General features: G+C 42.9%; 1 protein-coding gene across 3 annotated transcripts in view; it reads right to left on the bottom strand.

The window, feature by feature from the left end:
• The window catches only part of CC2D2A (coiled-coil and C2 domain containing 2A), a 118,527-nt gene that overhangs the window by 18,433 nt on the left and 84,716 nt on the right, over positions 1–15,378 (bottom strand). For all 3 annotated transcript variants that reach the window (XM_074274509.1, XM_074274510.1, XM_074274511.1), the window contains 6 exons: positions 13,297–13,402; positions 13,001–13,110; positions 11,303–11,399; positions 9,404–9,502; positions 5,748–5,924; positions 660–863 (listed from right to left, as the gene is read on the bottom strand). In XM_074274509.1, the coding sequence (XP_074130610.1) occupies positions 660–863; positions 5,748–5,924; positions 9,404–9,502; positions 11,303–11,399; positions 13,001–13,110; positions 13,297–13,402 (793 nt within the window). The remainder of the gene's footprint in view (positions 1–659; positions 864–5,747; positions 5,925–9,403; positions 9,503–11,302; positions 11,400–13,000; positions 13,111–13,296; positions 13,403–15,378) is intronic.

Below are 15,378 nucleotides of genomic sequence, written 5' to 3'. Positions count from 1 at the left end.
TATAGGTTGGAAACATTCATAAAATCAAAACAGCGTAGAGCCTGGTCCATCCCACCAACCCTCCAGGGAGGAACTGGAGAGCACTGAGGCACTTTCTCAAGTTCCCACAAGTCGGGCTGTCCCAGGGCTGGGGCACGACCCCCCTTCTACTCTTCAGGACAGGCAGAGCTTGGACAAACTGCTTTTGATCTCTTTGAATTCTGAAAGTCTGGCTAAGATGTCTGGCGGTTGGGACAGGGCTTTACGCTTGCCTTGCTTGAATGCAGAGGGGAGACTCAGGGTGAAAGGCAGGCTTCGAGTGCCTGTGCGGGAGGAGGCAGAAAGGGCTGCCCTCCTGCACTGCCAGAGACATGCAAGCATTACCTGGATCACTGTGCGTCAGCAATATGGAAGGAGGGCGCGGTCCTGGCCCCAAACCTGTATCAGGTAGCTCTTCCTGAGCTACAGTTTTATGCTCGATAGGGATAGTACAAAAGCAGCATTACAAATTCCCTTGGTTTCTGTCAAGTTATTCATGAATAGCTCTGCTGAATGATCCCTGAAGGAGGATATCCCCCGGGTGCTGAAGACTCTCCCTCCAAACACATTTCTTAACAGGTGATATTTTAAGTGAAACTAAAATGTCGTCTTGATTGACGATTTAAGAATTAGACACTTACTGCCGTTGCTTGTGGATTATTGGGGTGCGTGTCTAGGAGCTCCTGGGGTGGGTTCAGAGGCTTGAGGTAGCGTGTGACAAAAACCGTTTTCCCACTTAAGTCGGTCACAGTGGTAAGGCACTGTCTTTTTGGAAATTTCTGGGCACATTCAACTTGAAACTTCTCTGTTGCTTGAAGTAATTTCTCATCTTCCTGGGAATCAAACTTGAGAAAGAGCGCGGATTAACAGACAGTTGGATAGAGGAGATATTTGTAACTGCCACATCCAGCATAATGAGCACCACAGACATTTAACTCCTAGAAGGATTGCTTACCAAGATGGCTATTGTTCACTTTTCTGCAGAGGCTTTACGGTTTGCCATGTGGTCAGAGAGTTAGCAAGCTCGACAGACTGAGGTTCTATGAAATGGAACATGCTACGAGCAGAAATCAGCAGTCACACACACAAACCCTTATGTATATCCATCCGTGTATACTTATGCCCACCGAGCTGTCCAGCTCTTCTGCTGAACTGAAACGACTGCATTTATACATTTTTTAAAAAGGAGATCAATTCTTTAAAGTCTCTTAGTGCATTAAAGAACATCACAGGCTATTTGTGAATGGGGAGCTGCTAGTTCACCTAAGGATGTCTGCTTTTTTAATAGGGGACACATGACTAAAAGTCCCATAAACGTCAACCTAGGACGTGCTAAGGTAAACAGCCGTCACGCACTGTGCTTGTCAGCGTCCCCCTCATTCAGTCCTCATTGCTTTGTTTGGGGCTGCTCAAGCCGTCCTGCAGCTTTGAATTTCCACAAAATTCTAAGCTCGCAAGTTTGCAGATGTGCCGTGTACGGATGGGAGGTCCAGACCCAGTTCCATGGGGACAACCAAGAACTCATCGCCCCAGGTGGCCAGCAGAGAGTTGGAAGGACTCCCTCCAGGTGAGTGCCCAGCTGCGAGGGGCCTTAAGGAAGCTTAAACAGATACAGAGCACGTCAGGCTCACAGAGTCACCCGCATCGGCTCCGCTGTGGAAGTATGTAACAAGAGTAGAATGCTCATCTATATGTTTACGGATATACAACATAACAAGAACATAAGGATGTACAAAAGGATTTGCATAACACATAAGAGTATAGATATAACACGTGTGTGTGATGGCTGATTTCTATTGATAGCAAGTTCCATCTCACCAAGCTGACTCACTAGTGAGTAAAGGAAGCCGTTTCTTAGTCTCTCTAACTTGTATTCACGGTTGAAATGTGAGCTTTATTCTTGTGTAAGAGAACAACTGAAGGACATGGGAGGAACTTTCTCCACGCTTTTAAAAAAAGGTCTGGTTCACAGCCCTAACGGCCCAACTGCTCTCCCTCCCAACAGGGCTAACGCTGGACATCTGCCTTCGGCGTGGCGTGAGAAAAAGAGGGAGCACGGAATTACAAAACCAGCCTTGGGAGTTCAAAGGGAGATTAGGGGTCACCTGGTACAAGCTTCCAAGGATCCCTTTTACCAAATCCCCGGAGCGTCAGCTTCTGCTTGGGCGCTCTCCCTGATGGGACCTCCTCCCGAGGCAGGCCGGTCCGATTTCAGAGGGCCGCCATTGTTAGCACCTTCCTTGTGCTGATTCCAACCCGTCTCCCTGTAATGTGCACCCGGCTTTGGTTTTGTTCTCGTGAGCCAAAGAGAAGGGATCTCATTCCCCTTCCACAAGACAGGCTTCCACAGAACTGAAAGAGGCTATCCCATTCCCTTCCCCTTCCCCCACCCCCTTCCGCCCCCCTCCTGGGCTGTGGAGTCCCTTCACAGTTCGGAGACATCCCTCTCAGACTCTGGGCCTTCTCCCGAGCACAGGAGCAAGGATGTGGTTGCAGATGGAGCACCAGGCCCGAGTCCAAATGTGGCCTCAGACACTGACTAGCTGTGGGACCGTGGGCACGTGCCTCAATCACCTCCTCTGTGAAATGGCCTGAGAAACTGGCGGCAAACCCGTCCCGTAGCGCCTCCAAGAAAACCCCAGGGGTCCCTGGGAGTTGTCATCTCCCTGAGGATGAGGACAAGGGGAGGGGCTTACAGAACCTGCTCCGTGGTTCAGGTTGTTAGGCGAGAGGAGGATTCCTCAGAGAAAGAGCTGAGCAGAGGCAGGGGAATTCAGAGCTGGATCTGGGTTTGAGGTCAGAGGCAGAGCACGTGGCCCTTGCAGCTCCCCAACACGCCTGGAGCCTTCTTGTGGACCCCGGTGTGAGGACGTGGGCCGAGGGCAGTCCCCCAGGAGCATCCCCGCAGGGCTGGCTGCCCTCTCAAGGGCTGGCCCCCAGCCACCGATTCTGGGCTCCCCGGCCATATTTATAACCCTTGGCTCACTCTCTGAATAACCAGTGGTTGACCTCTGCTCCCCAAATCTAACGTTTCTTGATGGACAGTTGATGTCGTCCAATCAGTTTTCAGTGGCAGATACTGGAGGGTTTGGCCATTTCTTTCTACAGCTAATTGTACAGAGGAGGGGGCTGAGGCTTCTATGGGTGGAGCACCGGCCCGAGTCACCCATCTAGGGAGCGAGCCTTCCCGACTCCAGGAACCGCCGAATGCCACCCCCGGAGCCCGCTCACAAACAGGGGACAAAACCATCAGTGCATCGGTGCGTGCCATCGGCTCCCGAGTCACCTCACAGAGACAGGATGGGCTCAGCGTGCCTCCGTGGCTCATCCGAATACATGTGGAGGCTTAGGCTTTAAATGCTAACTGTGAGGTGACAGAACAGCTAGGGCGGCCTTGGGCTGAGTGAAAAGAGAACCAGGGAGATGACAGTCCCATATGCCCTGTCTGGAAGCTCCATCCCGAGTATCACCCTCCGTTCTGAGCACCATCCTGTAAAGACATTGCTCAGGGAGGACGGCCGGATGGAGGAATGGCTTTGAGCCCTGGTCGCATCGGAATCAGTTACTGGGGGTGGAGCCTGGAGAAGAGAAGTCATCTTGAAAGAAGTGTCATGTAGAGGACAGTTAGTCTGATGATTAACTGAATTGTTCCTTTGGCTATGAGAGTTAAAAACCAGGAGCCATGAATGGGATGGTTTTCTATCAGAAAAACAACCCACCACTCCTTGTGACTTCTCAGAGCCATCGCCCAGCGGAACGTCTGCCTGGGGAGGTGGGGGGCTCCCTCTCATTGGGGGGATTCTCTGCCAGGTCGGGGTCAGACCCGACTGCCTTTGAGACCCTTTCCCAGTTTTTGAGACTTGACGAATCCATGAAGTATATTTAGAAGAAGTTAAGCACATATACTAGGACTTAAAAGCTTTCAAAGGTAGGGAGGAAGAGAAAGCTGCTAATTCTAGACCTGAAAATAAATATGGACTGGCTTATTATAAAATGAAATGTTCATTACCTTCTTTAGCATGTCAGTCATCTATCAGAAGCGAGGAAGAGAAGAAAAGAAAATAGGCAAAAGAGTGAAGCAACAGAAAGAGTAAGTTAGAAAAATGGAAATATTCAGCTTCGTTTACCAAAATAAGACAATGACAGAGCTGCTACAATGAGGAAACACATTCAGCTTATACACTTATTTTTGTCTAAAAAAATTTCCATTAAGAAATACTTGAAAATAGCCCAGAAAAGTCTGTTTGGTTCCTAGAGTGAATACGAAAACTAATAATACTCCAACATTCCTGAAAGTCTCCACATGGAAAAAAATACATCCAAATCCTGCCCCATGCCCTGTTCCATGGGCTGGTTTATGGCCAGAGCTCCTCTGTCCTGAATAGATCATTTAAAAACAAACAAGACCTGATCTGTCCACCTTGTATAGTAGAATGGTAGCAACATTTGACGTGGCTCTCACCGAAAGGCAGAAGAGCATCTTGGGGAGGTTATAGTGGGTGGCTTAAGTCCATATTTACAAGAATCATGCTTTCTGTGACCACACTGGGGCAGTGAGACACCGAAAAAGGAGCAGATTGGGAAAAAAAACAAAACAAAACAAAACATTTTTACAAAGGGATGAAAGAATGTACAAAAATGTGTTAAAAAAGAGAGAGACTTAAAAGGACATAGGAACACAATTAAAATGAATGAAAAATGATGAAATGTCTGTGGTGTAGGCCACTGAGGATGAACTTAATGTATTCTTTCAGCCATGCTCTCATGCTTGACAAACCCACGTGAAGACTCCACACATTCACATAAACAAAATATCCCTTTACTTCCGGCTCTGGGCCTTATTGACTTTTCTCCCTCCTGACTACAGCCTTGTCCCAGTCTCCTGCACTCTTCCCCGACCCGCTCCAAGCTTTCCGACCATGTGTTGTTTTTCCCCGTATAACCCTCTTGTTTGCTCACACTCGTATCCTCAGGGCTGTATATTCACATTTTCTCTTAAAAACATTTTGAAATAAATATGACTCAAAGTGCTTCCTAGTGAACACCACTTTTCTTCAATGAAAATCATCTACTATCTATCTGAAAATCTGGTAAATAGGGATAAAATGGAAAATATGTGTTGTTTTATGAGTTCAGACTAAGAAAAGAATTACATTATTACATTTCCATCTGACTCTAATAAAATAAAAAAGTGGATATGAAAATGGATATATTGATAAAAAGGCAACGATGAAGTGATTTTCTATTTTCATGAAAAGGAAACAAGTTTTAAACTGAAACATGAGGGAAGAGATTCTTCACAATGGAAATTGTTAAAGTCAGGAATAGCTACCAATAAAGTCAATGAAATTTTTTTTTTTTTTTTTTTTTGGAGTTCCCTAAAAATAAACAAATTAGTAAAAAAAAAAAAAAAAAAAGATAAGAAAACCTAAATCCACATTTTTATCTGGCTGTTCCTGACTGAAGGCACTGGGGGGTGACGTCAGTTCTCTTATGATAATAAAATCAAGCATATGGGTCGAGAGAAAGAAATGTATCTCTCAGACTGGTTTCCTTTTGTTCTATTTCTGCAATTCAGTTCAATACTAAAAGTATTAAGCTAGGAAAAAATAGGCACAAATAAACATTTCTACTAGAGAGCGTCCTATGCATAAAATAACAGAGAGGATAGCATTTTTTAATGACTGACCCAAATCATTGATTGGTTCACCAAGTTGGAAACCACTTACCTTTTCTCGAACTGACTCCCCAGGCACAAGGTGAGGTTCAATAGTCATAAAGAGGGTGATGTAGGTGCCATCACTCAGACTTCTGACAGAATCAAAGTCCCTTTCACTAATTAGGTTTCTCTCTTTACTGTAGCCCAGGAGAACCGGAGGGATATCTATTTTAAAGGTACCATCAATCTGTGAGAAAAATAAAATTCAATAAATCTCCTCATGAAGAGGACAAAAGGAACAATCAACGAACACAAGACATCTCATAAAATCTGTTTCTTGAGGCACAAAAAAGGCTCAATATAGTATTTCAGCAGGGTGACAAAGAGACAAGCCATTTCTCCTTCTGTGTCTGGCTTGTGAACTGCATTAAATGCTATCTCCTTGCCTTCCTGGCTCTGGAAGTCAATAGACCTTAGTTCGGATTCCTCCACTGATATTTCTTCCTACGTGAACTTGTGTAAGTCACTGAAGTCTCCTTAGTGCTCAATTTTCTAATCTATAAAGTGAAAGAATGGTTGTCCCAGAAAAAAAAATAATAATCTTCCCTACATTCCTTATAGAAGTGGGAGACTGGATATGCAACACTGAATTTTTAATGTCAAATCTTTTTCAGGATGTTGGATAATTTTACTGAACTGTTTTTTCCTCTTTTTTAAATAATAGATGTCTCTTTAGAAGGAAAGAGAAGGGAATGATACATTGGAAAATATAGCTCCACGGTCCCTTTCTAGCTCTAGAATGATGAGCCTGTGGATTTGGCTAGGGATTTCTCTGATCGTGGTTTCTATGAATAGTATTCAACTAGTACTTGCCAACAAGTGTGTGTGTTCTGGGAGCTGAAATTGGTTCTCAATTTAAAGATTGATTCTTATTCGCTGGTTTCCATATTTGAAAGGCATATATACATATACATACACACACATACATACACACACACACACACACACACACACGCACACACACACACACACACACAAGGTGACAACTGCCCTTTAGGTTGAATTGAGCTCTTCTTGCATGAAGATATATTTTTCCTATGTTATGAAAGTATTTTGCTACAAACCCACAATTTTTCATTTGTAAAAAGAAAGTGTCATAAGAGCTGCCATTTTCCCGGAGATATCCAACACTAGACTTGGTGCTCTCTGGTTAGTTCCTGCTCTGTTTGCAAATGTCAGCTAAAAACCTTTATTATTTGCTGATTCAATGATTATTTCACCTGATATAAATCTTCTTGATTCTTTAGTGTGTAAGTCTTTATCTTCCCTTTGCCCTTTGTAAAATTCCAACTGCATCTTTTGTCCTGATTTTTGGAACTGCTACTTATGGCCCATTGGTTTTTGGGTACCACGGGACTGTCCTCTGAGAATATAATAAACATTAAATGACTCATTTATTGATAAGTATGAGTGGCCGCAATACCTATCGATGCCTAATTTTAGAAATTACTTTTATATCCATAAGAACCCAAGTGAAGAAATTACTCTTGGCAAGTTTAGTGCTCCCCTTGATAAGCCCTTCACTGTCAGTTCTGCCCTGACTGAGATGGGTAAGTGCTCATCTGGACATTGCATGTGATCGGATTTGAAATTTAAGTTCTAGATCATGGAATCACAGAATCTTATCCCTCAGAGATAATTTAGTCTAGCACTCTTGACTTTACAGATAATAAAATGGTATCAAAGGGGACTGAATTGTTCCAGTTCACACTGCTAACTTTTTCTTAGGGAAGGAATCTTGAAGGTCATTTCTAGCCTAGGCCCCTGCATGAATTTCCTTTATCAGACCAACATCATAAAGTTGCTCTCTGTCTAGTCCCTTTTGGTAATGTTGCTTCAAGACAAGTCCCTTTATTGGGTTAAACAGGCAACTTCTTTGGATTAGCTGTAGCTCTCAAACTCAGGCCTGGATGGAGTCTCAGGATATCAGGGCACTAACTGGATTAAAGCTATTTTAGGAGAGAAATACTAAATCAACCCAAGATTTAGCACAACAAATCCTCTTAAGTAAATCTCCAACTCTGCTGAAGTGTATATTTCTTGGATGTCTCTATCAGTCCCTGCTCCTACTTCCTTGATTGTGAATATTGATGGAAATTGGTTTTGTCATTGCTCCCAAATATATTTTCTTTTTTCCTACTTTCCCCCTTTATACCCGTTAAATCTCTATGTAGCTTTAAAGCAAAACTCAAATGCTATTCCTTCTCTGATCTTCAATGGGTCATGACCTTCCCTTTCATTTTTATACCTCTCTACATGTAAGTTTATCTTCTTTCTCTTTTAGACAATAAGCTCTTTGACCAGTGTAGTATCTCATCTTCCCAGGATTTAGCAGTATTCTGCTTATAGTAGGAACTCAGTAAATGCTGTTGAATATTATACTTTTCAGTTAAGCATTGTTGTTGAAGAATCATTATTTTCCATGAAATGTTATTTCTTCAAAGCACTTGTACATTCATTCACTTTTACGGTTCTGGCCTGTTTTTAATCCAGAGGATGCACTTTCTTTTTTTTTTTTTTTTTTTTCAGATAAAATCACTGAATTATTAGTTTTATTAAACTTTTAATGTGTTACAAGAGATGGCTCATGAAATGGGAATAATCTGTAAATGTAATATAAAAAACAAAACATATCAATAGATCAAAAAAAGATATTTGGCTAATACATTAATACGTGTATATATATAACATGATATTACTAAATTGTCTATAAATTTATTTCCCTCTGAATTATTTTTCATTGTTTTGTGTTCATAATTTTCTAATACCTTCTGTTTCACAGGATGATTTATAATCCAAACCAGCATTGTCCTTAATTGCTGTGTCTAAACTCTAGCTTTGCTGTTATTGTCCTAAATATTAGCTCTTTGCCCAATGACCACCATGTTGAAATATTATTCAGATGATTTAACCATTTTTAAATAACAGTATTCTTATTAATAAAACCAAATGACAAAAGAAAGTTGTGTCAAAATGAAAACATGACTAACATTCTAGAAGAAGTAAAAAGGCTATCAGAAAAGTTTTACATAAAGCACTAGCTATAAAATCCATTAAAGGAGGGATTTGATTATAAAATAATAGTGCTCATGAGAGTCATAAACAAAACAAAAACTACCACTGAGACAATTATAATATAAATCAAGAACAATCCAGCATAGAGGATGCACTTTCTTATCCTCTGCTACTATTTAATTGTAAGGGAAAAAATAGAGGGAAGAAAAAAGAGGGAAAAGAAAGGGGGAGCTTGTTTCAGTAACCAAGTATTAAAATAGGAGTTAGTCAATAAACATTTTTTAAAGCACCTACTATGTGCAAAGCACCATGCTAATGAGGATGGAAAGAAAATGTGGGTTTTATAAATCATACATGTGATAAAAATGAGCACTGAGTGACAACTATATAACTATATTGAAATTTGGGATTTATAGAGTATTTACTCATATATTATCTTAGTACCTAGAACAATTCACCCTAGAATGGTCTATTTTGAAAGATTATTAGTTTTTAACTTTTAGATGTTAATAGATTAATTCTAAGTGAATTCGAAAACTGTCCACATACATTCCCTATTATTACAGATCACCCAAATAGAAAAGCCTCGGTTGACACATTTGTTGAAATTTTTCAGGGAGAACATTTCAGCACTAAGTTTCAGCTGCTTACCCTGCCCTGGAAATATAAAGTACTAAATGGAATTCGAACAGATCCCAGCCAGTGCCTCTCGATACGGGTATGGATGCCGCTTCCTCTTTCACGATCGTCCTAGAGGAGGTATAAGAATTGGTAATGGTAAATGTATACTATATGATAAATTCAATTATTGACAAGGGTTGGGGGGGGGGGAGCTGTACTAGATGCCTGGGGGGATAAAAGGAACAAGACAAAGCACGTTTCGTCCTTCTGAGACTCAGGCAGCTTCAAATGTCAGATTACATTTAAGATCCTCAGAATTCCTGACTGGGACAAAAGCCCTTTTCTTAGAGGAGGCAGAGTATGGATGTGGGAAGACTTGTGGGAAATCAACATGCAGTTGAGGAAGGAAGGCTGAATTTGAGTCCCAGTGCAGTGTGCTGGCCCAGACTCCCAAAGACCTGAGTTCAAAGCCAGCCTCGGACACTTACTAGCTGGCCCTGGACAAATCATTTAGCTGAATCAGCTCCAGTTTTCTTATTGGTAAAAGGAGTAGAAGAAGGAAGTGGCCAAACCACTCCAGAATTTTTGCCAAGAAAACCCCAAATGGGGTCACAAAGAGTAGGACGTGACTGAAAACGCTTAAACGTGAGCTTGATCAGAGATACCAAATTGTCCTCTGAAGTCCAAAGCAGAATAAAATGTAATTGGGAACTATTAAACAAAATGATTTAAAAAATCTCATAGGACATCGTCAGCATCTGTATGGGATGTGAGGCCCTGGGATTCTCAGGCAGAGTTTAATGGATCCTTTTTGTATTTGAGCTTCCACCATGTGATCTCCTCACTCCCAGTTCTTTAGCTGTATTTATGTAGTTATTGCAGTGGTTCCATTCAGCTGGATGAAGTTGAGTGGGAACAGCGAGGGAGGGGTGGGTGCAGGAGATATTCTATAAGGAGGACTGATAGAATTGAGTAATATTCTCTGGCCTTAAAACCTCCAATGATCTTTTATCATCAAAGAGACTCAGTCCTAAGCTTTAGATCCTATTACAAGGGCTTAAACATTTTTAAAAGATTTTTAAACAATGATGGAAATTAAAAGGGCTGGGTCTTAACTGTCAGTCCTGCAAACATGTCATTTGATCAGAGTGGCCTATTGTACTGAAGAATCAAATTATTATTGTGGGAACACAATGAAAATTATCTAGATAGCCCATTCTTTCAGAATAAATATTTGGAGGCTTTGTGTGTGTTTTTGCGAAATCCTGGGTAAATCATTGATAAGCCCCTTGTGTAGAGATTAGTCCTACAAAGACCTGGTTGAGCACTTTCCAACAAGAACTTGGAAAATGGACACAATTTTGCACTGACTCATGGAGAAAATGCAGTTGCTGCAGGTCTAGATGTTCTAGTTTAGAGAATTAAGAAACTACTAGAGGGCATCCCTAACACACACACACACACACACACACACACAATTCTGTGGCAAATCCAGGTCACGTCGGTCTGCCTCAGTGTCTTATTGCTTGCTCCTTATCAAAGTGCCTTTAGCTTGAAGCCCCAACTTTAGGATCCTCTTGGCTGCTGTGGCAGTTCTTGCTTTTAACAGTGCTTCTGTGACACTCACAGCCCCCGTCCCGATCCTTTTCAGCAAAATGGCTCCGGTTTTGGAGCCTGGCTTGGTCTTGTACTTGGCTAGTGAAGGAATTCCTTGGCAGCCATGTCCCCCGGAAGAGAAGTGACCAGAAATTTGGCAGCTCTTTCCTCTCTGACCCTCAAATCAGCAAAGGTTCCGTGAGCCCCACGGACCCCACTTATCCGCCAAGTTCTCTTTGACAGAATCACCCATTTGGGACGGGGAAAGCCGTGTCCCTACCATGGCTACAAGGCAGCAGAAATTGGGTATCTTCCCCAGAACCGTGCGCTTACCTCCAAGATATCGTAGAGCACCTCATCAAAAATGTTGATGAATATATCGTCCTTCACTGATTGCATACTGGCTGTGCTGTAATCACTGTTAGGAGCTCTAACAAAGCAAAATACAATCAGGTTATTAGGAAAATGAGGGTGAAGGTATGAGGCGGTGGGGCACTGATCAGGGGAGTCCCCTGAGGAAGAAAGGCCAAAATAAAGAGACTGAAAGGGGGAAAAGGGAAGAGTTCTGGCAGGTCTATCAGCTCACTTCTTTTTATTTTTTATTACAGCTTTTTATTTACCAGATATGTGCATGGGTCATTTTACAGCATTGACAATTGCCAACCTTTTGTTCCAATTTTCCCCCTCCTCCTCCCCTCCCCATGGCAGGTTGACCAATACATGTTACACATGTTAAAGGATAAATTAAATACGATATATGTCTACATGTCCAAAGAGTTGTTTTGCAGCACAAAAAGAATTGGACTTTGAAATAGTGTACAATTAGCCTGTGAAGGAAATCCAAAATGCAGGCGGACAAAAATAGAGGGATTGGGAATTCTGTGTAATGGTCCATAGTCATCTCCCAGAGCTCTTTTACTATCAGCTCACTTCTGAAAATTCCCTCTTCTTGAGTTTTGGGCAGCCAGTCAGCTCGGGGGTGGCCGAGCTCCTGGATCCCAATCAAAAGCCAGTCTCTTTGGGCACCCCAGCCCATGTCTGCCTTCAGCATGGGGAAGTAAGCTTGTCCAATGGTTGGGGGAACTCCTCCAATGGATCAGGCCACTCCTCTGATCACCTTCCCACCCTCTAGAAACTACAAACTGCGTTTCCCCCACACTCTGTGAAACAGGCGGGGATTCTGTCCACTTCAGAACCGAGGCTTTGGGAGTCTGTCACCTTCTCACAGTGGTGGAACTTGTGTGGGGAAGCCGGGTGGGATGTTTTTCTTGTGTAGTGAGAGGGTTTTCTGATTTGGCTTTATGACTAGACTTCCTTAACACATCAATTGCATCCCCACCTAGAGCATGCAGAGCTTGGACTCCAAACGTTATCTCCAAAGTTTTAACTGTTAGTGGTGAGAGAATCTGGGATCCCCCTTTCTACTACTTGACTGACTAGTCTGAGATATCCGCTGTAGCCCCGGGCTATCTGACTCATTTCTGCCCAGTTTGGAAATTCCAGCTGCAGACAGCAGCTTTAAGCTGATGTTTACTGGCCACTTGCCTCTCTTAGCTGATATGGATCTCCCCTTTCTGCTCTGCTCTTTGATGTGTAAATCTTTAGCTTCCATTCCACCTCAGTGCACGTCCTAGTACAGGATAGTACCAATCAGTGACTCCTTGGACATTTTTATGTCCCATTCTAAGTGCAGGAAAATCAACTAATCCACCCTTACTCATTAAGCACTGGGTATGTGCTAATCCCGGGGATGCAAAAACAAATACGAAGCAGTCTCTGCCCTTCAGTGGCTTCCATTTTTAACTGGAAGAGCCAAGGAGTTTGTGAATAAGTATATAAAAATAAACAATAATATCTAGGGTTGTACCGGGCTAGGCACGGGTAAGTACTTTATAACCATTATCTCATCAGATACTAGAAGGTAATTTTGGGGAGGAGGGGAAAGGGCAGCAGCAGCAAGCTAGAATCAGCAGAGATCAGCAAAATTTTTTATGCATCTATGGAGAAAGAAAAAATAGGATTTGCCCTTACCTGAATGGAAGTTCAAGTTCCTCATTCCAGCTAGGATTCGGACCTTCAGCTGTAGTCGTGTGGCAAACAGTTCTTTGAAAAGAAACTTCCACAAAAGGTCGAACTAAAACCTTAAAAATGAGAGTGAATTAGGAAAAAAAAAAAAAAAAACAAACCCAAAGCAAAACAAATTCCTAAGGACCAAATCTGCCTCAGGCAAAAGCATGGGGCAAAAGACAATATGGAGAATCTGCCTCTCAGATTTAATTCTGGAATAAAATGTGAAAAAAGGAACTTCAGAATTCGGATGTTGTTACCTGACTGAGCACAGTGTCCACGGTATGGGCTGGACTTTGCATCGATGGGGAAGTCACAAATGATTCACTGAAAGGTCTCGAAGAGCGGGATGTCTGCTGGAGTTTGCTAGGACAGAAAAGTCACAGAAGTTATTTTTTAAACTCTCATAATATTTCAAACTTTTTCATGATCACTATATCCATTATGGTGATTCGTGACCTTTGATGTTACTATCATAATTTTTTTGAGGGGCCTCATATATAGAGATGCTCACGTAAGATAGAGAACTTAAAAGTTTTGTATTAGGAAAGCTCCATCTACCAGCCATTTCCCCATTTCTCTCCGTCTCCTTGGGCCCCCCCATTACCTCTGGCACAATAAGAGTACTGGAATCAGGCCAGTTAATAACCCTATAAGGACCTCTAAGTATTCACGTGAAGGAAAGAGTCAATCATGTGGCAAATTTCATCGTTGTCTTATTGTAAGAAATTGCCATAGCCCCCCACCCCCAGCCTTCAGCAGTCACCACCCCATCAGTCAGCGGCCATCAACATAGAGGCCAGACCCTCCATCGGCAAAAAGATTAGGACCCACCGAAAGCTCACATAATGGCTAATATTTTTTTTCTAACAATAAAGTATTTTTGATCAAGCTTATGGACATTTTTTGGACTTAATGCTATCGCACACGTTACAGGCTATGTAGTATAGTGGAAGCAACTTTTATATGCACTGGGAAACCAAAGATTCCTGTGAATCGCCTTATTGTAATATTTGCTTTTTTGTGATGCTCTGTAACTGAACCCACAATATTTCTAGGTATGCCTGCATTTATTTATTTGAGGTAAAGTGGATTGGCTCCAGAAAACTCTGTGCAGAGGTTTTCATAAGTAGAGTGGACATGTCCATATTTTCTGAGAAACACCTTTTAATTCCACCATTAGGCCATGACCCTTTTAGGGACAGGGGACTGTGTTAGTGAGAAGATTACGTCATACGTGATATTAATTTTGGGGATACTGTGAGCATTTACAGATACGTATCTGCTGCTTCCAGGAGCATTTGGCTTTGTGAGCACCAGACACCAGGAAAGACATTAACCAGGGACCATTTGGGTTCGGTAAAAATCGCTGACTTGGTTGGACCTGGATCACGGTGGACCTGTCGCGGGGCCAAGCAGCCGAGTGAGGTTGGAGCACAACTACCGCCAGCTTTCCCCAGATGATTAAACAGAAGCTCAGAGAAATTGTGACTGGTTGAAAGTCCCGTCCCCAGTTAATGGGGTGAGCCACAAGTCAGCTCAGGTCCTTGAGGTCCAAGAGAGGTAAGGGAAGGGGGCAGATAACTAAGAATGGCCGAGGTAGGAAGGACTAGTGGAGCAGCGGGGCGTGGAGGCCCCGGTCCCCAGAGGGCACCCCTGATTCCTTTCAGCCAGCTGAGGGAAGCCTCTGAATCACAACTCACTTTCACAGACCCAGGGGAGCATCACACCAAGCTTTTTTTACTGCAGCTCCATGGGATAATAGAGGCAGGAAACCTGGACTCTTATCCCGGCTCACTGAGGTTCTAGTCATGCAGGTCACTTACCCCAGCCTCAGTTTACACCTCCATAGAATGGAGACATTAATTCTCTCTTAGGACTGGATAAACCTTTAAGAGTGGCTCATAAACCTTAAAATGCTACCCAAGAAACGTGAGTGAAGAGTCATCAGTGTTTGCAAAGCAACTTTTGCTTAAGCACATTAGGGGAATAAGTGCATAGAATAGAATAAATGCCCACAGAATAAGGGAGTATTTTAAAGAAATGCAGTAAGTCTTTAATAAAACTGTCCGTGAGGGGGAAGGTAAAGAACACTAATGGCCAGGGTTAGCAGGTCTTAAGGCTGCTTCTGTGAGTCCTGGGAGGCAGAAATGGGTGGCCACCGAGCAGAAGCAGAAGCGACCGTTTCCTGGGACAAAGAGTAACCCTTGAGGCCTTTCGGAAGCAGAGAGGACTTCCCCCATAAGTTTGCTCCTCACGGGCACACAGGTGGAAGCTGGACGCTCCAGGTGCAGGATGCCGTAGCAGGGGAGGCTCTTTTCAGATTCAGAACGGACCAGAGG

The sequence above is a fragment of the Sminthopsis crassicaudata genome, chromosome 6 (assembly GCF_048593235.1).
Source record: "Sminthopsis crassicaudata isolate SCR6 chromosome 6, ASM4859323v1, whole genome shotgun sequence".
Classification (NCBI taxonomy): Eukaryota; Metazoa; Chordata; class Mammalia; order Dasyuromorphia; family Dasyuridae; genus Sminthopsis; species Sminthopsis crassicaudata.
Note: the sequence above shows the minus strand (reverse complement) of the source record. Positions and strands in the feature narration are given on the sequence as shown.